At 48.2% G+C, this 25,795-nt stretch overlaps 1 protein-coding gene across 2 annotated transcripts; it reads right to left on the bottom strand.

Annotated features, from left to right (window-relative positions):
* PPME1 (protein phosphatase methylesterase 1) lies at positions 1–25,787 on the bottom strand. Of its 2 annotated transcripts, none has more exons than XM_035570400.2 (14): positions 25,632–25,787; positions 14,387–14,480; positions 12,451–12,543; positions 9,554–9,611; positions 8,948–8,999; positions 7,012–7,166; positions 6,424–6,514; positions 5,920–5,985; positions 4,947–5,079; positions 4,074–4,203; positions 3,463–3,507; positions 2,442–2,506; positions 1,321–1,388; positions 1–76 (listed from the first exon to the last, which is right to left on the bottom strand). In XM_035570400.2, exons 1-14 carry the CDS (start codon positions 25,724–25,726, stop codon positions 58–60), a joined length of 1,164 nt encoding a protein of 387 aa, XP_035426293.1. In that variant the 5' UTR covers positions 25,727–25,787; the 3' UTR covers positions 1–57. The 2 variants fall into 2 exon arrangements, with proteins under 2 accessions (XP_035426293.1, XP_035426294.1); XM_035570401.2 differs by lacking the exon at positions 25,632–25,787 and adding an exon at positions 16,195–16,499.
* Between the last annotated feature and the right edge of the window lie 8 nt (positions 25,788–25,795).

Below are 25,795 nucleotides of genomic sequence, written 5' to 3'. Positions count from 1 at the left end.
GTGGCCTCTGGTGCAGTTTATTTACAACATGACTCCGCGCTGGAGAACACCAGGGTATTAACAAGCAGGAAACACACTAGGAGGGAAAGAAGGAGAGGGGAAAAAAAGGTTACACGTTAAAAAAATCAAGGTGCTCCCTGAAGATATTTGGCTCTGCGGCGCTCTAAATTTAGTAGATTACCCAAAGTAAAACACAGCCAAAAGGAGCCTAGCGTGTAAAATCAACACTGATGCACTCAGCAGTAACTTGTAAGCTACGTGATAGTGAGAAGCACCAAACCTGAATATATTGCTGCCGATGGCCAGCAAGCCACCTCACTGCCTCCAAGCTGCCATTGCTACAACCGTTAGGAGCAGAAGGAAGAGAGTAGTGCCTTCAAAGACTCACAGACAGCACGGCTTGCCAAATACAACGCAGAAGCCCTTTGGTCTTCTCACCCTCATCATTTATACATCACCCTACACCATTTCCTTTCATTGAAGTTAAAATACGCAGCCCGCAGCCCTACATTTCGACTGCTCCATCCCTAAAGGCACAGGATAAAGGGGAAAGAGAAAGGGAAATCATTCGGCAATACCTGTCTCGTATTGCCGGTCCTACAGTATTAAATTTTGAAGCTTATAGCTTCTGTTGAAGAATTCTTAGCTAAAAGCAGGGCGACTTTTCAGGACTGCTCACTGAAACCTGAAGGATGATCTCGAAACAGTTTAGTACCTTCTGCGAGCGTGGCCCAAGCACTGGTTTAATTATTACCTTTATGATATCGTAGCTAAGATTTTCTGAGTTTTCAAAGCAACTTTATCAATCACAACCCACTCATTGCTGCATGGCTAATGCCAGAGGGCTGGCTTCTGTAGTTCACCGTGATAAGAAAAGACAGGAGGTAATTATCAAAAGCCTGCAAAGCGAAGCACGCAGCTCTACCTGCCTCACCTCACCAGCATTTCCTGGCCAAAGCAGCGTGGTACAAGCTGCTTCCAGGGCACGGTGCCTTGACTATTTAAATAAAAACCTGTTTACTCTGAATGCCACAAAGCTTGTAATTTTGCCTGCTGGCAGGCTATAAAGAAAGGAGTCAGCTAGGTAAGATCTGCCTCCCTCCTTCCCTCCAAGGAAGGAGGTTTCATTAACACAAGTGAATACCCGAAAAGTTTACAGAGAACACAGGCGTCAAATAATTACTGGCTGCGATTCAGCGCCTGTTTGTTTACATGCGGTTTCAGCATTATGCTGAAACTCCGAGCTACCTCCCACACTGAAAGTCACAGGAGCAAGAGCTCTGCCCGAGGACTGCACAGCCTTGGAGTACAGAACCTTACCACTGGAATCCACCGATGGGCTCTGTAAACCTGTGACGGATCAGGAACGTCGCAACAGCTTCAGCAACCTGAGGGAAGGAAAAACCGGTCAGAATTCAAAGGGGTGCGAAGTCAACAAGAAATCCAGGCAGTTCGCAAAGGCTGCAGCAGCTCCAACTGCAGCACGTGGCTGTAGGACCCTCCTGCTGAATCAAGCTTGCTCCTTTAAAACTAAGAGCTCGGTATAACAGGCTCAGGTCTAAAAGGAGGAGATGCGTGCATCCACACTTCTACCTTTACTCTAAAACTGATCACACAATCAAGAACTGACAAAAAATTTCAGGAATTCTAAAATAAAACAAACAAAAACCACCACATCAAAAAAAAACAACCTCTTAAGTTTAGCACGTGAAAAAAAAAAAGGTCAGGTGAAATCACTACATACGTTATTCCTATAAAGGATAAATCGGTGTCCTGACACTATTAATACCACTTAGAAGCCATATTAAAAAGAGCAAGCATTTAGATGAAAATATTTATTTTGGATTGGTAAAGAGAAGCACTGACAGACTGAGTTTGGTATTCACAGCGGTCAGTGTAGAACAGGCTTTAAAACCAGCTCTGTTTCTGACCACAGGCTCCCCTGGCTGCTCCACATTCCTACCGCTATCGGGACAGGAACTTCAGCATCACAGAAGCGGCCCTGCTCTGTCAGTCTGTAAACTGCTTCAGCAACATTTGGAAACCATTTGGAAAATCTGAGCCGCCCGGCTCAGCCAAACAGACCGACTCCAAAAGCTAGGACGAGCGGAAAGCTTCGTGAGGGAAGACAGGAGGTTAAAACTGATCCGCGCCCCATATGGGAACAGTTAGCTCTGTCACCGCCAGCCTGACAGTTCCATCTACGACCTGGCCAAGCTCTGCATCTCATCTAACATCAGGCTTTCCAACCAGCTTAAGAAATGTGACTAAATCCAAGCTGTTTTGCCAAAAAAAAAACAAAACACACACACACAGTTATGGTATCATGCCCAAAAGGTTCTTGCAGTATAAATCTCTGCTTCGCAGGAAGCAAGGACGCCTTTTGTATTTAAGCTGCGAAGACCACGATGCGTTCAGCACACCACACGCGTGGAGCTCACCTTGTCTGGAGCATCTTCATGGACTGCATGGCCGCACTGTGGAAGGACTTGCATCTGAAACTTCCCTGCAGACCAAGAGAGTCATCGTTGGAGCTGCTTTTTAAGTGGCCCTGCTTTCTAACAGCAATGGTTTAGGCAAGTAATTCTCGTGTATACAGGAAACAGACACTGAACCCTCAAAAGGGCTGTGAATTTATGAACTCCTCTTATTAGGATCACTGTATTCTTTATAAACCTCGCTGTGTGCATCTGGTGAAGTAGGAGCAGGGAAGGCAGAGTCTAAGGGAAACTGTACAATACGCACAGCAGCCAGTTTCAACAAAATGCAGGAACTGGACGCTTAATTCATCTTCCCCAGGCGTAACTAGAGCAGGTTCCCAGGAGATAAAGCCAAACTTCTTAGAGGTTCTCGACACAGGTTAAACTAACCTTTCAGTTGAAACTTATCAGATCTACCCTAACGTGATGTTTATCCTGTTGCCCAATACTACATTCCAGTATCAATTGACATGGAAATCTATGAAAATTGGGACCAGTTTCTTCTGCCCCATGAAAATTGGGGCAGAAAAAAAAAAATACATTCATGGAGATGCAGCTAGAAACACCGGGAAACGTGACATTTTTGGGTGGTCCCAAGTGTTCTAAGCTAGGAACATCGAGAATGTCACTAGAAAGGGGGAAAAAAAAAAAACAAAAAAGAAATCCACAGAGAACACCAGCCTGATTCGTCAAGAGAAGTGTGGCAGCCCCATTGCTGGAGACATCAAACACTAGACTGAACAAAAAGCACGGTGAAAAGCCCTTTGTGGCTTCTAATTCAACCTTCCCCTTCTCAAATTCTCTGCTTTTCCTACAATCATGCAGCTAAGGAATACTTTGGGATTCACTAAGCCTTTAATGCCCATTTGTTTTGGTACAATCTGTACCTGGTAAGAGGCCATTCCAGCTCTCTTGTTCGTGTACCCACAGCAACAAGCTATCATCCAAAAAGAGCGTTACAGTAACGATATCAAATATTTACCTTGCATCTGTCCAATTGTTAGATCTTTATCCAGCCTGTCAACACCTACAATCAAATAAACAGATGTATTGGAGAAGAGCCAGGGAGAATATGGCTGCCTAAGCAGATCTTTACTAGGCGTTTTGAAAGAGATATTTGGCATAAAAAAAAACGTGAACCAAACATCAGCTTTGACATTCGCTAGGGTGTTTCACTGCTGCACCTCAAGAGAGTGAAGTGGCAGGAAAAAACCCCAGCCAAAAGTGTAAGAACACATCCTTTCTACAACTTAAAAGGAAGTATGTCTTGGTTATGCGTTGCGTTTCCTACCATGATACAAAAAGGGCCCACAGCTGGCTGCAGAATATTGATAAGCTGACTTTCAGGTGAAAGTCATGCCCGCATTTGTAGGAAAATACCGTATTAGCAGAAGCTATCTTGATCCTAGAGGCTCTGAACTAATTCCAGATCTGCACAGTTCAAATGGACTGGTTTACGATATTTCATGATACAGAGAAAAGCCAGGGTGGAGAAAACAGGTCCACTATTCTCAGACAAAACCATTAGCCAAATGCTGACCTTGTTTTCTAAAACACAAGTGGGACACCAGTGAATTGAAACAAGACACGTACCAGCTAAAAGCAAAAGCTTTGGAGTTGGACAGCTTAGGAAGAGGTTAGATAACCCCCTGAACCAGCCATCCCAGTACTTCTCTGTTTTCGCCAGTTCAATTCGCCACGTGTATAAGTGCTCCTTCTTTGTCTGGAGGGAGGAAAGAGAGCTCTGCATTAGTGATCAGTAAAACAGCTGAAATAAAACTCCGTCACCTGGAAACGCATCTAAAAATACTGGCTCCCTCTGGTGGATTACACGCTCCCAGCAGACAGTTCTTCTTGCTCCTTATTTCCTCTCCAAATCACAACCGAAGTACACAAAAAGGGAGCAAGAAAGTCAGCAGGAGCTACACCTACAGATTGAGAGAAGACTGGAGTTTTCAGGGAACTTAATTTTCTGTTTTTCACTGGCACAAATAGCTCGTGCACTGCCTGTGCCTTCAGATTTGCCTCTCAACAAGGTAGGTGACACAGAAATAGGAGGGGCTAAGCAGGCTGCAATGATTTTCCTTAAGGAATTTTTCATTCTTAGGTCGCAACTGAGCAAAAATACCATGAAGGCTCAGAGGAGAGCAGTCCTCATTCACGACTTAAAGCCCCAGTTCAGATCGTATGCACTAAATCTGAGCGCATCTGAGGAAAGGAAACCAAACACACACTTCTAAGTGACAACCCAGGATGGAATCAGTGGAATGAGACCAAGAAGAAAAACGAGAGTCCCAATATAAGTTTTCCAAGGGAATTACTCTCATTTATATCAGAGTAATATTTTTATATAAATATATAGATATTTACATCCAAATATATTTATATTTGGATGACTATCGGCTACTTTTCTTGCAGGGGAGCACCATGCAAACACAAGCTGAAACACAGCGAGAAACTCCCTACCTCTGTGTCATCTTCCTTCTTCCTTTTGTTGACAGAGCCACCCCCTTCATCATCCTCTTCCTCCTCCTCCTCTTCTTCAATAATGCCCTCCACTATGGCTTTAGGACATTCAGGACTAGCAGCTCCCTCGCACCTGTGAAAATAAAGCCAGGAACTGATTCCCCTTCCAAAACCAAAAGAAAAGCATGTTTTAAACCTGAAGCGGTCAGCAATTTCTCAAACACTGGCTGAGAAAAATCCCCCCACCAGTTTAAAAAGAGCTGGGGATGAAAGATAGTCACCAAGTGCCCCTGCAGCACATGCATCCCTGTGCAAATAGAAATGCAAACAGCTATTTAAAAGGGACAGAAGTGGTCAAAAAAGCAACACCACCTCTTCTGAGCAGGGTATTAAGAGACCCTTGTAAAGGTTCCAGGTATGTCACGGATTACTGGCACAGGCAGATCACTCTGATCCCCCAAACCCACCTCAGCCCACTCCTGAAAAGCAGAATTAAACGATTTTTAAAAGGAAGTGAAAGGCGCCATACCCAGAAGGCCAACCCAATGTAGGCCAACGTTTCTGAAGAGACATTAGACTAACGCTTATGTCCTTAACGTGTGCAGAAAGGCAGACAAAGAATACACAACCAGCAGCAGTTTATACATATGCATATATATATATATATATATATATAAAAATAACTGTATTACTCCCCCCCCCCATATATATATTATTATTGTTTTTAATAATTTAGCTCTTTGTGGATTCTGCCCTACTGAAATTCTGGGCAGGTTCCCTCCAAGTGCCATGACTATGATTTAGTGCTGCTGTGGGTATCGACTGTGATCAAATGAAACGAAGAAATTTGTATTTGCTAGAAAAAAAAAAAAAATCAAGTTCAAGAACATTTATGCTCCGTAGGGATGGTATTGCAAAACAGATAGGAAGACTTTCAGAGCTTTTAGGAAAAAAATATCAAAAAGCAACCTACTGTTTGACTTGACCGACCATAGAAACTCTAGCAGATTCGAGATTTCTTATTTGTCCGCTTTTAACGCTAGAAAAAAAAGTGAAGAAAGGCAGAAACAGTTACTGAATGCATCAGTGACTAGCAGGCCCAGAAACAGATGCAAAAACAGATAATTTTACCCAAACCACCTGGCTTCCAGCAGCTCGGTGCCCACCAGGCCCTCAGGGCCTTTCCTGCCCTGCTGCTGTCCCTCCGGGTGCCCCCAGCACCGCCTGGGGCTGGGGTTGCTGCCCCCAACAGCCAGGACTCTGCACCTCTCCTTGCTGCACCCCACGAGGTTTCTCCCAGCCCACCTCGCCCTCCTGCCCAGGGCCCTCTGGAGAATCTGCTACTCCCCCTATTTTTGTATAGCTGGGGAAGCGAGAGTGTGAGGAGGAAAACTGACACGTTACGTAAAGTTTGTGCCTTTTAGGAGTCAAGCAAAAATGGCAAGAGATTTTGAGACTACATAAGCTCACACCTTACCTCCACTCAATTGCGTTCTCGAGCGACTTGAATGTTTTGGGACGGCTCCGTAAGAAGTTCTGCATGCTGTTCAGTGCATCCATGGCCGTACCTAAAAACAAGAATTTTCACTTTATGGCATGTGGTGGAATAATTATCGTGCCCATCTATACAGAACTGGCTACCAGGGAGTACCCTCAGAGAGAGCTGGGGCTCAAAGGGGATTTAATGCAGTTAAGGAAAATACAGCCTAGTACTCTAAGCCTACAGCTGTACCTGCTCCCCCAGCAGAGAATTAATATTTGAACAGGTAGGGCATTCAGAGAGTAGGAAAAAGCAGTAACCACACATCAGCACCGTGCACTAAATAAAAAAGCAGCCCTCCTCCCTGCTAACAACAAAGTGTTACAACCAAATGACGAGCAAACAGAGATCCCACCTGGGAGGAGTGAAAGGAGGGGTCCTGCAGCAAAGACTATTTTACGTAGGTAATTTGTGTTAAGAGGATGGAATTAGCGTAGATTTAAGTGGGCAAAACCTCCTGTTTTCAGGGATTTGGGGATAAGAGGAAAAGATGAGCATGGAAGGAAGAACCATGCTGACGCTTACCTTCCACAACGTCTATCATGCACAGACCCAGTAAACTTGGCACCAAGTTTGCGACCGCCGTGTGCACCGCAATGGCGCCACCCATGCTGTGCCCAATAAGCATGATGGGGGGAGGGAGGTCCCCGTACAGAGCTTCGACCACGTTTCCAACGTCTCTGCCAAACGAAGATAAAAACCATGGTCAGCACCTCTACGTTCATACGTTTCTGAAACCGTTCTGGACAATGGGAGGAGGACGTACAGATCCAAGACAGACGTCTGGCTCCAAATAGCCTCCGCATGCTTGTTTAACCCACAGATTGTTGAGACAAGTTTATTCCCTTATCACTGTTCAGTTTCATTTAGGCACCAATAAAGGAAATCATTTAAGCCAACACTTCACTGAACAAGTGTGTCATTTCCCTTTTTTATAATCAGAAAGTGCTTTTTTTTTTTTTAATCCCTTAAGCAAACATTTTACATTGGCGTTAGACGGTGGGAGTTTTAAATAAAAGGTGAGGAAAGCGTCACATTCTCTCACATGGAAGTGTAGACTAAAAAGTTCACAGTTCTGAAAGGAGAAACCTTTTGCAATTAAATAGAAAAAAATAACCAAGCCCTACCAACCACGGCAAAGAAGCACTGAACACAAGCAAAGATTGACTCGGGAGCATAGTTACTACAAGGCAAGCAGAGATTTCCCCTTCTCTTCCGTACAGCACCTACTTTAAACTGAAGCTGTCGCTGCAGTATGAGAATGTTGGCTGGCACAATTCACACACAAAAAAAACCCACAAAACAACAGCATGGCTAAAGACTGAAACCTAGTGAAGAGCACAGTATTTTTAAGACAGATTCAGTGTTGCCAAAATTGTCTTTCCAATTCAGAGGAACTGAAGACCTGAGCAGCATTGCATCTTGTAAACAGAAAGCGAGTCAAAAGAAAAGCTAGCTTGTTTGTTCTGTCAAAGAGAAAATGATTGGAGGATTTAATAAAAGATGAAAACTCGCTATAATTTAAGGCTCCCATTTAAAGGCTAATGAGGAGTAACTTTCAAAATCATTGCTAAGAGGAGAACGAGGTTTAAAAACAAAAGGCAACCTGTTTTCCCCCGTAGCAGTGCTGCCGCAGATTTAAAAATCCCAATTATTTCATACAGCACCTCTTCAGGACGCTGACGGATCAGGACCTGACAAGCTGCAAGCAGCAGCAATAAGGTAGACAATGGAAGTCAGAATACATTTCACACATGGCCTCCCCACAACAAATCCGGTAGATTTGTTCATACGAAGGTTACAAAATCCTTCGTGATTTAACTGTAGTCATAGGAAAGAGCCTCTTTGTATTAAATGTGGACATAATGGGACGTACGTAGCTATTTGCTGCTCACGCAGCTTGTCCAGAAGAGGATTTGCATCCCAAAGCAGGTCAGGACAATTTGTAAAAGCAACTCCCTCCGTGCCCGAGTCTCAGTCCTTGACCCACTCTTTGGGGATGCTGCCAGCCCAATGCAGATGCAGTCTGAACGCTCACTAAAAGAGCGGAAGAACCGCCAAACTGGTGTTTTCAAGCTAAAATGCCCAAATTATGCCTGAGGAAAGCTTTCTCCCTTCTCTTCGGAAGTCTCTGGCAAGCGTCATTGAGTATTACAGGTTCAGTGTTTGCTACAACGAAGTCGCTGATCTTTAATTTGGGTTTAAAACTGATGGGGCCTAGAGAACAAGTCCACTTTGGAATATGACTCAGCTGAAAGAGCTGATAATTTTTTCACAATAAATTTTAAAACCGTCCTAAAATGGAAGGAAAAGAAGTGTTAGCTGCCAGAATCATGTGAAATGAAACTATTCTTCTGGCTCCCTTGAATGAGGGTTGTGTGCCCTCCAGAAGTTCAATCAAGAAACAAAAATAGATGTGTGAAAAGCGAAATACCGAGGGGAGCACATAAAGCTGCCTTACTTTGACATCGTCTCTGCAGACAGATCTTCAGGATTCCTAACTTTTGTTTCTCCTGAAAGAACAAAAAAGTTAAGATCGCTTAAGCTGAAAACCTTCAGACCCCTGAGGACTTCGAGCAGCAAATGGACAAAGCTTTTTGGCACAGTTACGAAGAAGGAGCCTACCTCAGTTAACATGAATAATTAAGAAACCCAGAATTAATAAAAACGTTTGGTACTTTATCACATTATATCTCCAGGGTAGGAAACGCTCCCCATGACTGTTCCATATTTGCAACGTATCTTAAAACTGAACCACACACCTTATTTCTAACAGGAAAAAACACCTTTAGGTTATCAAAATATAGAGGAGGGGGTTGCAGCCAACAGGTAGGAAGGAACAAGTCCACCACTGCCCCGCATAAATGCGCAGGGAGTCTCAGCTGTTAACGGATGGGGTCAGGTGGCTGCAGAGCTCTACAAACCACTTTCCCATCCCTGTCTTTGAATAAAAATAAGGATGCCTTAAGGACGATTCCTCAGCCATTTGGGGAGGGATTCGTTACATCTCCTTTAAAAAAAGAGAGCATGCAATGCGCTTATGTGATTTGAAAATTGTTATACTTACCATGGCCCCGGAGATCTAAAGCCACAATCCTACACTGAATCCTGCTAATGATTGCAGACTGCAAGAAGGGACAAAGACAACGTAATTTGCAAAGCGCCACACCTCACCTACAACAGGATTAGCAACATTAAGCACTCCCTGAAACGACAGCAAAGGCTAGGATGGCGTGACAAAACCCTCCACTGCCAACGAAGGGGCTGAACCTGGAGGTTCGGGTCCCACAAAGACTATTCCATATAAACTACCCTTAATTAACCAAAGCTCCATCCTTTCTACCATTGTTCACGCCGTCTCCAAGGACGTTTATTTCACTGTGTGTTAAGACATTACGTGTGCTTCCTAACCAATAAGGAATTCAAGCTCTGTAGCACCTCTGAAACACAGCAGTGGGATTACAGCTGCTGAAGCAATGCCCCCCTTCCCCAAGCCCAACGTGTTCCAAAATTAGCCTCAGCTATACACAGCAGACATGAAGACGAAGCAGCTGCTTCGCAGCACATATTCAATTTGCTCTTAAAGAATGGAATTTTACAGTAAAGCTGGAACGTACAAAATCGATTAGTCCAAAGAGGTTGGGAGGGAAGAAGCGAGGAATCTTTTTAAAGTAAGGCAAAGCTGCCATAGGATGATGCCTCTATTTGTCCCTGACAGCTCAATTTGCATAAGTTATTTCAGGCATCGCAGTGATTAAACAGCTTTCTCTGTTGAAAGGAAGACTTTTGTGTTAAGGAATCATTGATGATTTAAATAATGACCCTGCAGGGTTGGGAGAATTTGTTGAGGGACTGTTAATAAACCACCTACATAACAGGCAGAGATCCAAAAGCTAACCAGTCCTCAAGTCCTCATATTTTGTTTGTTCAGCTGTTCAACTCCTCGGTGACTGAAGCAGTTGCTTTCCCAGCAACCTCTGAATCCACAAGTTAATATTTTAGACCCCAAAAGTCACCCTGAAACCTCACTTCACAAGGTGCTTATGCACCTAAGCAGTAATTTACCTAGTCAGATGAACAGACTACTGCTAAAAATCAACCCACTGTCATCGGAGAGCAAGGAAAGAGGGCCGTCAACATGATGTGACAGAATGGGAAACCTTCCAGTACTCTGAGTTTTAACCAAACAGAAATAGTTTGGGCAAGAAGAGCACAAGCACATCACCCAGGAATTTAGCAGGCCAATAAACAGAAGAAAGCAGCTCCCTCCCTCTGCAGGCTATTATTAGATGGTTACATTCAACGCTTCCTAACTGGAGAAATTATTCTTTTTCTTTTGTTTCTGGTTGGTTTTGCTTTAGTTTGTTTGGTATTTTAAAGATTGTTTAAGGTCTCGTTCATTTAACTTGACTATTACGACGAGGCCAGAAGGCCACAAAGATGTTGGGGAAGAGAAGGCCCCGGGGAGAGCTGCCAGCGGCCTGCCAGGGCCTGCAGGGGGGGCAGGAAAGCTGGGGAGGGACTCTTGGTCAGGGCTGGGGGGACAGGACGAGGGGCACCGGCTGGAGCCTGGCAGGGGGGAGGCTTCGGGGAGGCGTTGGGAAGAAATTCTTCCCTCTGAGGGCGCTGAGGCCCTGGCCCAGGCTGCCCAGAGGAGCTGGGGGTGCCCCAGCCCTGGCGGTGCCCAAGGCCAGGCTGGGTGGGGCTGGGGGCCCTGCCCAGGGCAGGGGGGTGGAATTAGGGGGGCTTGAGGGCCCCTTCCAACCCAATCCATTCTCTGATTCCACGTCTGCTTGGGACAAAGCTGCTTTTCAAAGCATGCACAGGCTACAATTTAATAACAGCCACATAAAAGCACAAGCTAATTGTGGCAGTGGCTTTCTCCAGATGCGCAGGCAGGTGCGAGGCACAAATCTACGTGAATCTTCTGTGTTATCTTTGTTAGCTGTCAACAGCAAATTAAAAAGCCAGGAACTATGAAGCACAGTATTATAACCGCAATCACTCCACCAAATCCAGCAAGCTTGAGATTTTTAAATACGAAACTGGTATCGGTTTTGCTACCGGGAATAAGAGGGGAATGGCTTTAAATTAAAAGAGGGGAGATTTAGATCAGAGGCTAGTAGGAAATTCTTCACTCAGAGGGTGGTGAGGCACTGGCACAGGTTGCCCAGAGAGGTTGTGGATGCCCCAAGACCAGGTTGGACAAGGCCCTGGGCAACCTGATCAAGTGGGTGGCATCCCTGCCCATGGCAGGGGGTTGGAACTAGGTGGTCTTTAAGGTCCCCTCCAACCCAAGCTGTTCTGCGATGAAGGTGGTTTATCCATGGGTTACACCATCAGGATTGCTCAGTAGTAGTCACCATGGGAATTCAAGAGCAGTTGGTACGAACTCTTGTGAAGTGTTCCTTCTTGTTACCCGTCTGAAGGTCTCCTTAAAGCCCACTGAGGAGCAAAAAGATAAATATGACACAGCCAGAGGCACAGAGGAGATGTAGACACTTCATCTGTCCAGTCACACTTCCATGGAAGTTGTCCTATACCACCCTTCTGTTAAGAGTGCTACATAGCTCAGTCCCCGGATTATAAAAGGTCCCAAATAGAAATCAAGTGCTGCAAGCGATTTTACTTTACCTGCAATCCTTCAAAAGTTTTTCTTCCTTACCTCTTTTTTTTGTTTGTTTTTAAACACTTTGTTGTTGTTGTTTTTAACACTTTAATGAAGTGCTGTGTGGAAGTTTTGGCCACTGTTGATAATTAAAGCCTACAAGATAACCCTTTACTATGTTTTACCTGTTTAATACACAGACGACTTGAGTCAGGTACATACCAAGAGATTATAAGACACGGTTTTCTGAATTCATTTTCCTCATGCTTAACACAGCTGAATGACCGGCTGCCTTCCATGCTTCGAGGACTACATTAGCATGCATATATACTTGTATAAGTCAGCAGCTTACTTACGGTAAATACAGCCCAGGAAAGAGCAGAATGGCCTCCGCCGTGTAGGAGCAGTAAGACAGGTCCCTCCGATCCACTTTTGTAAATTCGAAAAGTGTATGAACAGTTAAGGACATTTTATAGGGTTATCTGATGTTACTTACCCGAATGTAGTTTGGAGTCTGCAATACCCAAGAGTGCTTTGTTTCCACCCTTGCGTACACAAGGGCTCATTTCTGCCTCTGAGCAATGGGTACGTGCAAGCGTAAAACAAGCTAAATTTTGTACAGTTAAAGAGTTCTTTTCCTACTGCCCAGGTCTTCTCCTCTATAACCTACACATCTCCTGCCAGCAACCTTTTTCTTCCTCGTGCAACAGAGATTTGAACTGAGAGAAAAACAAACCATTACCAGCACGTGCTATGGAGCAGGTAGTTTTGATTTGGCATATTTTCCTGTTATATCAAAAAAAAAAAATGTCAGGTAAGCCAGTAAAAAAGATTCTTAGGGCAGTATAACTACTACCTGGAATATAAACTGGTAAAGAAGCTTCAGTATGGTAGCTGACATCCCCTTACAGTATTTATTTAGGCACAGAAAAAATCGGTTCAACTATCACGAAAAGCACTGTCACTTAGGGAAAGGCACAGATCTGGGAGTCGTGAGATTTGCATTTAGTGCCCCAAACTGCGACCAACAGATCAGACAAGTCGCTCCTACCTCCTTCTGCCGTTCTTGGGGTGGACAAAAGTGCTCCCCTAAACCTCACCACGCTAGCTGAGGTTACTGACCAAGCAGTTCGTCGTGGTTCTGCTGAATACTGGAGTGCCCTTAAGATTTCTGTTTATCACCTACCCAAATAGGTCCATTATCCTTTTTATTATTTATAAAGCCTCAGGGGTGTGTGCAGCACTTCACAAGGAACGTAGGCAAGGTGCACATCGGGACGAAGTCATAGCATCAGTTGGCACGATTAATGAGAACACAAAATAATGACAAGGTGAAGAAACCAAGGGCAGCGAATTTTCCTCATTTTAAAGCAGCACATGCTATTGGCAAGGAAGAAGTAACTATCACTGATATTGGGGCTGAAATAGCTTGGAAATTTGGTTTTCTTAACAGCCTCCAGCAAGCTGGGATATGCACGCATAAAAAATAAACAGCTATTAAATTACAGGGTTGCGTTATTTAACCACAGACAAAAACGTTTTCATTTTGCAGTTAGGTCAGAAGACCTGGAAGTACCTCTCAAAGCACTTTTTGTCAGAGCTAACGGGTACAGGCAACCAGTGAATGGCACACCCAAAGCCAACCGATGGCCTTTGCCTCAAACTGAGCACGTTAAAGAGGATTACAGACATCAGCTGCACTGATCAGTAACTGGAAGACTTGCAAAAAGGAGCGTGCTTGAAGAGAAGCATAAAAGCAGCATGAATATTTGTGAAGGGGGCAGAAATCTCGGAGAGCAATAGTCAAAACCTGGTCTGATGCAGCCAGAAGTCCCCCTGCTGGCACCGCCACCTCTGCCTGGGCCAGAGGGAGAAGCCTCCCCATCTGCACACCAGCTTGCGGGCTTTAATTTGGGGTGCAACAAGTAGCAACCCACGCTTCTCGGGGGCGCGCATGACTGTGCTTGTCCGTTTGTGCACGCATAAAGGAACACAACTCCCTGGGATCAGTTGTAGAGGGCCTTGGGAAATTTGTAGGTATTTATTAACGTGTAGACGTTCAGTGTTGGGGCCTGGTTTTGCCCTGCTGATGCTGATCCTGAACGTAGAGCTCACTGACTGCCAGTTAACTACCTGTCGTTAATAAATTCATAATAATAATAATAAACAGATGGATAAACAAAGGAAGATGAGAAGAAATAACGTGGAAAAGATTAAGAGAACCCCAATACACTCAAAAGACACGACACTGCCACAGTCATTATGAAAATCTCAATCTGGGAAAAAGGATATATCCTTGCCAGTTTCATTTTCTACCACAACGTCCTCCATAGACTCAAAGTACTGGCTCCAAAGCACTGGGGAGAAATCACGCTTTCTTCCAGGGCTGCAAGAAAAAAAAAAAGAAAGAAGATATTTTGGTAAGTCTTTCATTTAGATTGGCATGCAGGGGTCACGGCATCCACTGAAGAGAATACACCAGTGTTATAGAACAGCGCAGAACTAGAAGCAAACGATACATAAGTGAAATTCTTACGATATGAATGATTTCATAGTCAGTATGGAAATCCATCTTTTTTTTTCCCTAATTGTTGTTCCTATTGAGGAGATCCCAAAAATGCTCAGGAAAACTAATGAAGACACAATGAGGAGAACGCTTTCCCCATAACGCGATGCCAGGGAAGACTGAACGAGGGCCAGTTAGACTACAGGGACCTAAGTCAAGGGAAAAGAAAAAAAGAACAGGGCCATGTAGAGCTGCTGTCCCCCTACAACCTCCCGGTTTGCAACAACCCACAGATCGCAGCCTTCAAAGCCAGAGGTACCTTTGTATGTCACGGTCCTTCTCCAGCCCCTGCTGCTGACAGGGCTGGGAGCACTCCAGTGCCTGGAGCGCAGGAAGCCATCCTGAATTTACGACTCAGCCCATGAATCACAATAAAAACAACGATAAAAAAAGCGCTTCCCCTCTCAGAAGTCACCTTGACACCCTAGCTGTGAAAAGCAGGGCGGCAGCTGTATGCTGCAGGTTACTGCCAGACTAGCGAGGATATAAACAATTAAGCAGCTGATTAAAGACAAAATTAGTACTTGCCACGAGAGTACAACGTTCCCTAGAAATCCCCCCTGGTTTTTGGAAGGGATATCGTTCAAACAAAGTCAAACTGCCCCAAAAGCAGGATCTTTAAAGAAACTTGTATTTTAAATTACGAACTGTAATGACAAGACCGCGTAACAGATGCTGACAGCTCTGCCTTGGAAGTACGGGCTTCCAGGCTTCGGTTTGCTCCAGGCTTTGCACTTATTCCCAGGTTAATTTCTGTAATTCCTTTAGAAGTCAGAACCTACCACGTGCAGAAAAGCTCCTTTATCAGAAAAAAAATAAAAGGAAAGGAAAGGAAAAATCTGGCCAAGCACATCGCGGTCGCCGGAGACTCCTGGATGGATGCCTGACGCCACCCAGGCAGCGCCCAGAAGCGAGATTCCTTCTTCTATCAGACCGCGTGCCAAACGCAGATGAAAGAGCAGCGCACAGGCACAAAAATCGTGCTGGTGGGCACCGGGGGTGCCCGTGTTAAAATCGATTGGTGATGAATGATTTGGGGACTGGGGCTTCAGGCAGACGGCAGCTTCCACCTGCACCGGGGCTGCAAGGAAAGCCGAGTGCCACCCTGCTTTCATGCCCTACCTGGGGGGGTTTTCCTCCCTTCCCGTGGTATTTTCCTGCCCCTGCTCTGCAGGCACAGGGAGTAACATCGAGGAGAGGCACTCCGACGAGGCCTGCCTCCCCCGGTAACACCTCCAGAACGCCAGCTGGTGTTCCTCACCCGCAGGCTCATCCCCTCGCTGTACGAAAGCTCGCTGCTGCCGCAGCTCGTTGACGAGCACGTCACAAAACGCTGCAACGAGCGCGCCTGAAATGAGCGCCACCGATCCGGCGCCCCGGGGGAACGCCATCCCCCCTGAATTATGGGGCTGAGCACAGCCCTGTTCCGCCGACATCACGCGGTCAGGGCTCTCAGAGGCGCCCCGCTGACAAACCCGTCCGCTTTCCGGTTCCATCGGCAGCTGTGCCCTCTCCCCGTGCCCCCGTTACTCACGCAAGGCTCTGCGCTAAGAGCTTTCCTGATGACTCAGGGGATGCAAGATCTGTTTCTCGGGCTGACATTCGCTCGCTAGCGCTAAAGGAGCGGCGCTTCGTTTCGGCAGTGACACAACCGGGCTCGATTCAAGCCCAGCACCACGCAGGTCGAGTAACGGCGCACCGCTCCGCAGCCCCCCTGCTCCTCGACTTCTGGGGGAGGCGATCAGCACGGAATATGGAAATCAGGCACGGGCGAGGGGGGCTAGAGACCGTCACAGAAGAAAATCTCCTCTGCTGAAGGAAGTTCCCCCTGAATTCCTGGCTTCCTAAAGAAATACAGGGACAGACAAAGCAGCTTCTCAGTTCTGTAGAAATAAAACTCCTATTTCCCCCGGTATTTCTAGAAAACGAAACCCAAAACAACAGCCCCCTGAATGTTCCAAATTCGCTTCTGTGGGTTTCCAGACTCCGGTATTGTTCTTGTCAAGCTTCAGTTAAATAAAACGAGGCGTCACACACCTACACGAACCCAGAAGACATTCACCTCAGAGAATGAGATGAAGCCGAGGCAGCGGAAGAGATGAAAAATCACCTTATTCTTTCAAGGAAGGCTGTAGCTCAAGAGGCAACAGAGCAAGAGAACAGAGACGACAAGCCGCTGTGATATCGGGAAGAACCGAGCACAGGCGCCCAAGTGTCCAAGGAGAGGAGGCCACATTTGCTGCAGCACTGATAAAACATCCTGCTAGGGAAAAAAAAACAACTCCCACTGAAGATCAAGACCCAGAAAACTGCAAACGCCAAACTTCCGAACGACTCTATGATTGCCTTAACGATGCTACGGTTATTAATAGACGGTTTATCATCCAGGACCACCAGAATCAGGATGAGGAGAGGCAGCAGCAGCTCCGTAACGTGTCACCAGCAACCGAGGGTTACCCGCTACGACACTGCCTCCAGATTTTCACGACGAGCACCAAGGGGATCTCCGGAGGCCGCATCCTCAGCGCCAGGCTGTGCTCACCGAGGGCAGTTTCCATTCTCTTGTCACACAAAACTACTTGCACAGCAGCTGTGACAGCAGTGCCACGAGTCAATTAGAAGCAAAAAGGAGAACTTTGCTCGCTTTTAAGCCCACGCTAGCACGGCGTTCGCCCATCCTTTACAATATTAATGACTGCACAAACCCCTAGTACATTTCCCCTCGCCTGGCCAGGTGCTTTTCCAGCCGAGAGCCCACCTTTATTGATTCCCCCCTTGCCTGGAAGCCATCCCAGCCCCTAACCTGCTCTCTCCGTACCATTTCTAGAACTCGCTGTAATGGAGCGAGCAGCCCACGGCTTGGGCGTTTCCTCCTCTCCTAGGATGCGCAGTTAATGATGACAAATTTCACCATTATTTTAAAATGCAGCATTTCAGGCTTTTCTACAGCGTGTTACTGCTGATTTCAGGTTTGACTCTCCCGAAATAGATGCGTGTGATTAGTGAATATCGTCACCCACCTGGCTGCAACCCTCCCACATAATTCATCGAGCTGGTGAACCGCAGGAACTCCCCGGAAACTCCCCTTTTATTGTGAGACCTGAACATTTGTGCGCAGTTTTTCCTACCCATAATGGAGGCAGGATTCCCACAGGAAGCTGCTGGTTGATCCTATCACGCCGGATGAAGGTTCCTGGTTGCGGGACAAATTCCTCCTCTTGCGAGAACAGGGCTGCTGCAGGGACAGCGAGCATCACGCAAATGAGAACCGATTTTGGGGACACAGCAGCCTGCTGCTAGCGCGAGGGCATTACACCAGCATCGGGTCGTAGAGATAAGAAATCAAAGAAGTTGTCAGCAGCACGAATTTGGGATATTTAGAACCAAAACTCAGTTGCACAGCAATGCTACAGCGATGGGAAGTAGCTTGCGTTGTCCCCGATGGCATCGGGCTCAGGATCTGTCACAGAAGGCAAAACCCATCCCGTGGTTTCTCCCGGTAAGAGCAGACCTCCGAGCACTCAAGGCTGACAGAAGCAGCGTTAAGCACAGCACTAACCGAAATCAGCTACCACACAGAAATCATTCCCTAATCCTACGAGGCCAAGAGCAAGCTGTCCCCGTGACTCGGTGCCTCACTCCGCCGAGAACAGGGAACCGTACCAAAAACCCTGGGATCAGTCTGAAGCCTTTGAGTGACCCGATGCAGCTCCTTCTCCTGGCAGACACCGGTGGTAAGGGGATGGTCAGACCAGACGACCTTGGAGGTCTTCTGAACCCTGATGATTTTAGGATTTTATGACCCGCCAGCTGCTGCGAGCACTCGTGCAGTCACCGTAACGCAGGAGGAAGCCGCGCTGCTAGAGAAGATTGCTGCCCCTTCATTCCCCTCTCCTCACCATCTACCTGCTCCCTGAGAACCAGTTTTCTGGGAAAAAAACGGAATGGGGAATAAAAACAAAACAGAAAAACAAGGGCAGAAACCAGAGACTTGTTTTTAACATCTCCAAGCCCATTTCTGGTAGCAGAAGTGCAACGCAAGGTCTACCCCTAAAGCTCTGCAAGCTCCACAGACCTCCTCCTGCTGAAGTTCTCCTGCAGGAGGCAGTCAGACGCTAATACCAAGATAAAGCCATGAAGGATAACTCACGGGTTGCAAGAGGAGCCCATGAAATCGGAGCTGAGCCGCTCCCTGGGAACTTGCCGCTCCGCTTCTTGTCCTGTTGTTGAATTTCGTGGTGTTAGTAAGTGCTCCAAATTCAGCTTAATAAGAGTTAACACCTCCAGAGAAAGCGCCGTGTCAGAGAGATGAAGTCTCTGGGACCCATAAATCCTGGAACTCCTGCTTGCAGGGGAATTAGAGCAGAAAGCAAAAAGGACCTGGGAGTCAAAAACCGTTGTCACCTCTGACGCAACTGCTGCAGACCAATTCAAATCACAACACTTGCCTCCAAATAACGCTGGGGAAAATGCAAGGGGCCTCTGATTTAAACCCCGAACAGGGTAAGGATAGCCGTGGAGCTTTCCACGGGACAGCAAGCCCAACAAGCAGCAGCTGCAGTTTTGCACCTCGCTATGCCGCAGCGGTACCTTGCCGACCAAACATTTAAGCTGTCGGAAGTAATTACCGCTTCTTAAAGCATCCGGCAGACCAAAACAGAAGCGGCTCCAACACAATAGCTTTTCGAGAAGGAGCCTTAGCCTCGAAGCCAGGCAGCCAGCACGCGGGACCTGGAATCCCAAAACAAATTCTGGGCAGGCTCTGCCGCCGGTTTTATTCTGCCGTGCGGTCTGCCAGGGCACCAGGAGCCCACGCGGTTCACCAAATTCCTCACCAGTCTGCACTGGGTTCTTCCTTCAGCTATTAAAACAAAAATAAAAGTTGCATCAAGCAGGGAGAAGCGTTTTCAGAAGTTCCTTTTCCTGTTGACCTCGACTCCGTATTTACAACTCTAAAATCAATTACAGAACACAGATCCTTAACCCTTGCGTTATATTTGAACCTGACCAAAATAAATTAAATATAAGCTATTTAAGAACTGCCACGGCTGACAAATTGTGTTTTAAGAAAAAAAAAAAACTAAAAATTGGCAAGAACAGCGTGTTAAGTTCCGCATAAGGCGCTGAATAAAGTGTTTCTTTATTAAAGAAAAATCGGGAGAAAAAAGGATTAAAGAGGGAGAGACTAGTCACAAGTGTCACGATCAAATGAAGCAGATCAGATTCAATCAAGGCCTTCCAGCTAATTAAAAGATCCTGGAGAACATGCATCGTTTTTATTCCCACGCTGGAAAACAACAGCGAAACTCTTCACTGCCAAATCTCATTTGGATGCTCAGCTCTGATTAAGCTGGGTCTAGAAGGGAGCTAATGAAGAACTTCCAATTAAGCTGGGTCTAGAAGGGAGCTAATGAAGAACTTCCAATTAAGCTGGGTCTAGAAGGGAGCTAATGAAGAACTTCCAATTAAGCTGGGTCTAGAAGGGAGCTAATGAAGAGCTTATAATAAGATGCACACGCAGAGGCTGCTCCAGCTGTCAGGAGCTGCTTCTAGGGGGGTCTCGACCCCTCACGAGTGGTTTTGTAAGCTCCGTTTTTATCAATCCAAGTTGGATTCTATTTCCCTTTCAACCAGGTGACTCAAGCGAAGACCGTCAGACGTGCAGGCAATTAGGCAGATGTGCTCCTTGAAATAAACAGGCACTAAAAAACCGAACGTGAGCTCCTCTCACTGGGGTGGTTTTCGTGCGCTGCCCAAGCGAAAGGGAAGCACCACCTCCCTCCCCACAGTCGAGCAATGCAGCCAGAGAGCGCTTAAAAGACGAATGTATCAGGGCGGCAGTGCACGTGCAGCTGGGAGGGGGCTGGAATTTAGAGGAGAGGAGGCGGAAATCGAGGCAGCGTGCCGTGAGATACAAAGAAATCCAAGCGTGCACCTGGTACAGCTGCAAGAGCCGCCTAAGCGCAGTCACAGCAGCCATTTTAGCTACCCAGGGCCGTGGTTTTGCTGAAATCCTAACGCCGGCGTTGCACACAAAGGGAGGATCCGGTCTCCCTGCTGCCCCGCCGTGCCTGCTTGCATCTTCCCACGCGTCATTTCCCGATATACAACGGTAAATCGGGAGGAGCCTGCAGACACAGGCAGGGCTAGGATGAACAGCGGCGGAGCAGAGCAGCAGCCAGCCCCACGTGGGCACAGCTCCGCTGTTTGTTTCGGCCGCTCCGATGACCTGAACGAGACTTCCCAGTAAGGAAGCGAGCGTACTGGCAAACGGCAACAAATAAATAATACACAAAGCTATTCTCACCTACGTGAAGGCGGCAGCGGGCGATGTTTTGTTTCACGCTACTGGAACGTATTGATCTTAACAGGGCACGACAAAAAAGCTGTAAGGATTTATTTTGGCTAAGAGGTCCTCGGCACTTCTGGGAAAAGCTTCTTCACCAAACCGTTAATCCCAGGGGAAGGTGGAAAACGATGGTTTTTTTTGAAGGAAGCATCCCACCTACCCCTGCAACCTGCCCTTCAAGTCGGGGACGGCTGGTGCCTGAGACACCGCAGCGCTGCGGTAAATTACGTGCCCAAAGCAATCTCACCTGCTCCACCCTCTGCTCCTTCCCATTTGCTCTCAGCCACCCCACAGCGCCACCTTAACACCGCCTGCCTGACAAAAGAGAACATGTTTAAAGTTAGGATTAGAATAACAAAAAATAGAATTAGGGGGAATAAAAGAGAACCCAACACTCCAGTCTGAGGCCTGGCGTATTCGAAGCGAAGCATTCCTCTGCGGAAAAACCAGCTTGCCAGTGCTGCTGGATAATAAGCGAAAACAAACGCTGATGGCCCTGCTTCCACGTTAAGGCATTCATAAGAGCCCAGAAACAAAACGGCTTTATAAACACGAGATGATAAAAGCTCAAACTAATCTTCTAATGTTAACTATTTTTGTTGCCCGTGAAGGCTTGAATCTTACAGGACTATTTTGGTGTGCGCGGGGTATCTGCCAGTGCTCTAAGTCACACACAGATTTTCCAGCGCCTAAAGTTACGTAGAAACAATTCACAGAGACACGGACGAGATGCAAGCAGCCACGCAGCAAAACCGTAGAAGACAACCTGAGTTGAGAGGTAGTCGTGCCACTAGGAAGAGAGAAATCATCGTGCTGAGATGTGGGCATGAAGTTATCACCCACAAACGCGCACGAAATTATCTTCCCGGTTCCCAGGCGTGCCAAAGCCTCTCCTGAAATCCCATTTCCAGTTTTGCGCTGCTGTCCAAAGCCCAGAACATCAGATGAGATCAACGGGAGAGGCCACAGGTCTCGAGGGGAGAAGAAAAGGTTCCAGGCAGCAAAGCGTTGAGCCCCCAGCCTGAGCAGGCTCAGGAGCGAGCAGGGAGGCGGTGCTGCCATCCAGGCGCACCTCACCTGTGAGCTCATCGGCACCGCCGGGCAATAAAAAAAAGGGAGGAGGCGATCGCAAAAACGCTTTGGCAGGTTCCACCCCGTGCAGCCCTGCTGGCGGAAAGCCCACAGGCCCGAGCCAAAGCGCCTGCTACAGCACCGAGACCACAACCCATCACCCAGCCCACGTTATCAGACAAGGGTTGGAGCCCCCTGCTGCGCCACCCTACCCACGCGGGACGTCCGAAACGTATTTAAAAGCCGCGCCTAGACGCGCCTTGCTCTGCTGTAACAACCCCAAACCCCTCGTCAGCACAGCATTTCCGCCTCACCACTGCTCTCCGCTGTCCGTCGCGCTTTTTGCCGTCTCCTTTTCGCGTTTAAGCTCCAAGTCTCGCCGTGCGAGGCCGTTCTGGTGCCAGATGCGCGGTGCCTGCACAACAGCGTGCCATCCGTAGAGGGATTTACTCGAGAGTAAACCAAGACCACAAGAGTGCTCTGCAGCTGCAAGAGGACTGCGAACTACTCCCAGCTGCTTCTAAGGGGAAGGACTGGGGAATTTTTGATCCTCATCCCTAACATCATGCTTCACATCAACATTTCTGAAAGTATTTGAACAGGAGAAGAGAGGTTGATAGCCTCGTAAAGCAATAGGAAACAGAGTTCCCTTCATAACCATTTCCCTCTCTAACACAGAGCGTTCGAAAACCCTCTGAAGATTGGGAAGAGAGGGAAGCGTTACATGAATTACCGTACGGGATTGCTACTAAGCAGCACTCCCACCTGCATAAATATCACCGAGGTGTAAGAACACCCCACAGACATACAGCACAAAATCCATTAAGGCCGCCTGGAACCCGGCTGCTTACCTGTCACGAGCAAGTGAAGCAGCGAGCATCGGGGGTGCTGCGTCAGCACCTCATTAAGCCGCTCCCTTAACGGCCTTTTGTGTTCTTTCCTACCAAAAATTATCAGGAGCCTGGATTTCCAGAAGCAGCGCCGACGTGGCAAACGCATCCCCCAGCGCAGCAACGTTTTGCAGGAAGCCACTCGCTAAGAAAAATAACAACAAAAAAAACAAACCCAGCCCGGATCTGCCAGCTTACCGATTCCGAGGTCCTGCAGCAGCCAGCCGATCGCCCGATGTCGCAGGGAATTAATTTTTGGCTTCTTATCCTCACCGCGCAGACACCCGCCGCCAGGAGCTGACAGCGGCGGCAAGAGAAGCTGGGAACTGATTTCCCTCCCGGCGAAGGCCGCCTTAACGCCAGCGTGAAGCCTTTATTAACGAAGTACGAATACTTAATTGAACAGGCAACGAGACGCGGGGTCTCTTTATCGCGCCATCACTGCACGCGCTGCTTTAAGGGAAGAATTAGGGGTGCTGGTGAAGTTTGCAGCCCATGAACCCGCCACAAATTCCACTGAAAACTTCACAAAATAACCACAGGAGGTGAGGCTAAGCTAGGCAGGATAAACGAGGAAGAAATAAGAACCATTCCTTTACCTGAACCAGAAAAATTCAGTGTTTGGCTTTGCAGAGCGTAAGGGTTTGCTTGCTTAGTCCCCTTTTAAAGGGAGCCAGCAGGAGTCAAGCAGATATTGAGCATGAAATCCAGCCCTGCGCGCACGACGTCGCCTTCAGCACGCTCCTCTGGAGCGCAAGACCCTCCGCAACGCAGGCGGGTGAATTTTTTGTTCAGTGACCCGTGCACATCACCACCACGCAGCACGACGGCGGGAAGCAGAGCCCCGGTGTCCCGACTCCACCTCGGGTAACCGAGAGCCCCGGCAGCACTCCCGAGAGGGAGAAACCCCCCTGAAAGTCGCTCAGAACCGCTTCTAACTCCCGATTAATCCTTCAACACAATTTTTTTTGGGGGGGGGGATTAGCCTCAAAGCCCTGCCATTCCACCCGGCTTTAAAATAATCCAAATTAAAAGAAGAGAGCATTTGATGAACATTTGTTAGCGGGTCAGAGTCTAACCGCATCGATTGTACTGCATCTACTCAAATAATATAAAGGATGCGATGTAAGAAACATTTTACAGCTATGTTTTAAAGGAGAGGAGAAGCAGCTGTCATTCGGACATCTCCCCCATCCCTAAAAACCTAAACATTTATTTTCAGCCCCAGCGCAGTAGCTGTCTTCTTCATTATTTCTTTTAGTTAGCTGATTTCACGCACCAAGGCGAAGATTTCCAGCAGGAATTGCGGGATATTTTTAACCCAAAGCTGAGCACTTCGCATCCTCGGGAGCTGTGCGGCACACACCCGGCCCTGGCAGAGGCTGGCTCGCACCGGAGGACGGCATTCCTCCGAAGGATCCTCCTCTCACCACACCTAGCTGCCTGCGTGGAGCACGAGCTCCCTCCTCACCCCTCCGGAGAGGAAATTACTACTCCCCTTCCAAACCATCCTATTTGCAAGGCATTTTCTCCCTCTGACTCTTAATTAAAGAGCAAAGCTTTCGCCAAGGTTGTCCTTGCCCAGCCAGTCCCTGACAGTTCCCGTCCACGCAGCCAGGCGCCAGCCGATCTTCTCTCACGCTTCCAGGAGACGTTCTCACTCCCGCTTGAAAGACTGGCCGTCTTTTTACCCTGTCGCGCTGTCCCCGATGAAATACTGTCATCACCTGAAGCACCGACTCACCCTCGGCAGGGCTCACCCACTGGACAGCTTCACGCAAGCTCCTGCTGCCAGGTAAAGCAGCAGGTACGAGCGAGTTACTACGAGGGTATTTTTGCACTTTTTCCCTTAAAAGGGAGGAACACCGGCGCGTGGTCTGGCTCTCGTAAGTCCCAGTCCCCGCAAGAAGCCCCCCCCAGCACTGCTGCAGTGACCCTCCCCAGCACAGAGGCGCCCGGAGAAGCCTGCTCGAGGCTTCCCCAGGCAGGAACTGGGCAGGAATAGGGCTGGCTTGGGGGCTCGCTGGGCTCCCACCCCACATCATCACTCACCTTCCTTCCGTGGACATCCACCTCTGAGGGGCTGCACCCCCACCAGACACACACACACACACACACAGCTCCCTCCCCCACCAGCCCCCCAGCAGCAAACACCCCAAGCCCCCCAAAGTACACCCCAAACACTCCCTAAAATCCTTCCTAAAGCTCTCCCAAGCACCTCAAAGCACCCCCCAAGACCCTCAACCCCCCCAAAAGCACCCCCCAAGCCCCCCAAACCATGTCCCAAGCCTCCCCCAAAGCACCTCAAAAGCCCCCTCAAAGCACGCCTGAAGACCCCTCAAAGCACCCCCCAAACCCCTAAAACGCCCCCCAAAACACCCCCCAAGCCCCCCCAAAACACCCCAAACCCCTGAAAACGCATCCTGAGCCCCCCTAAAGCCCCCCCCCCCCCCAAACACCCCCTAAGCCCAGTGAGCACAAAGAGCTCCCAGAACCAGCCTCACGACGCAGGAGGCCCCCTCCTTACCCCAAAACCCGAGGCCTCACCGCCCCCCGCCCCAAATCCCCTCACCCCCGCCCCCAGCCCCCTCCATCGCCCCCTCAGCCCCCCCCCCATCGCGCCCCCGGCCGCCCAAGCCGCCCCCCATCGTCCCCCCGTACCCCATGCGCATCTTGGAGCCGGCCTGGCCGCCGCCGGGCAGCGGGGGCCGCGGCGGGAGGCGGCCGAGGTGCAGCTGCTTCTCCAGGGCCGACATGGCCGCCGACACGGCCCGGCCCCGCCGCCCCGCCGCCTCCCTCACACGGCCCCGCCGGAAGCGCCTCGC

This window comes from Cygnus atratus, chromosome 1, assembly GCF_013377495.2.
Source record: "Cygnus atratus isolate AKBS03 ecotype Queensland, Australia chromosome 1, CAtr_DNAZoo_HiC_assembly, whole genome shotgun sequence".
In the NCBI taxonomy this organism is placed as follows: domain Eukaryota; kingdom Metazoa; phylum Chordata; class Aves; order Anseriformes; family Anatidae; genus Cygnus; species Cygnus atratus.
The sequence above is the reverse complement of the archived record's forward strand: the minus strand, read 5'-3'. Positions and strand labels throughout refer to the sequence as shown.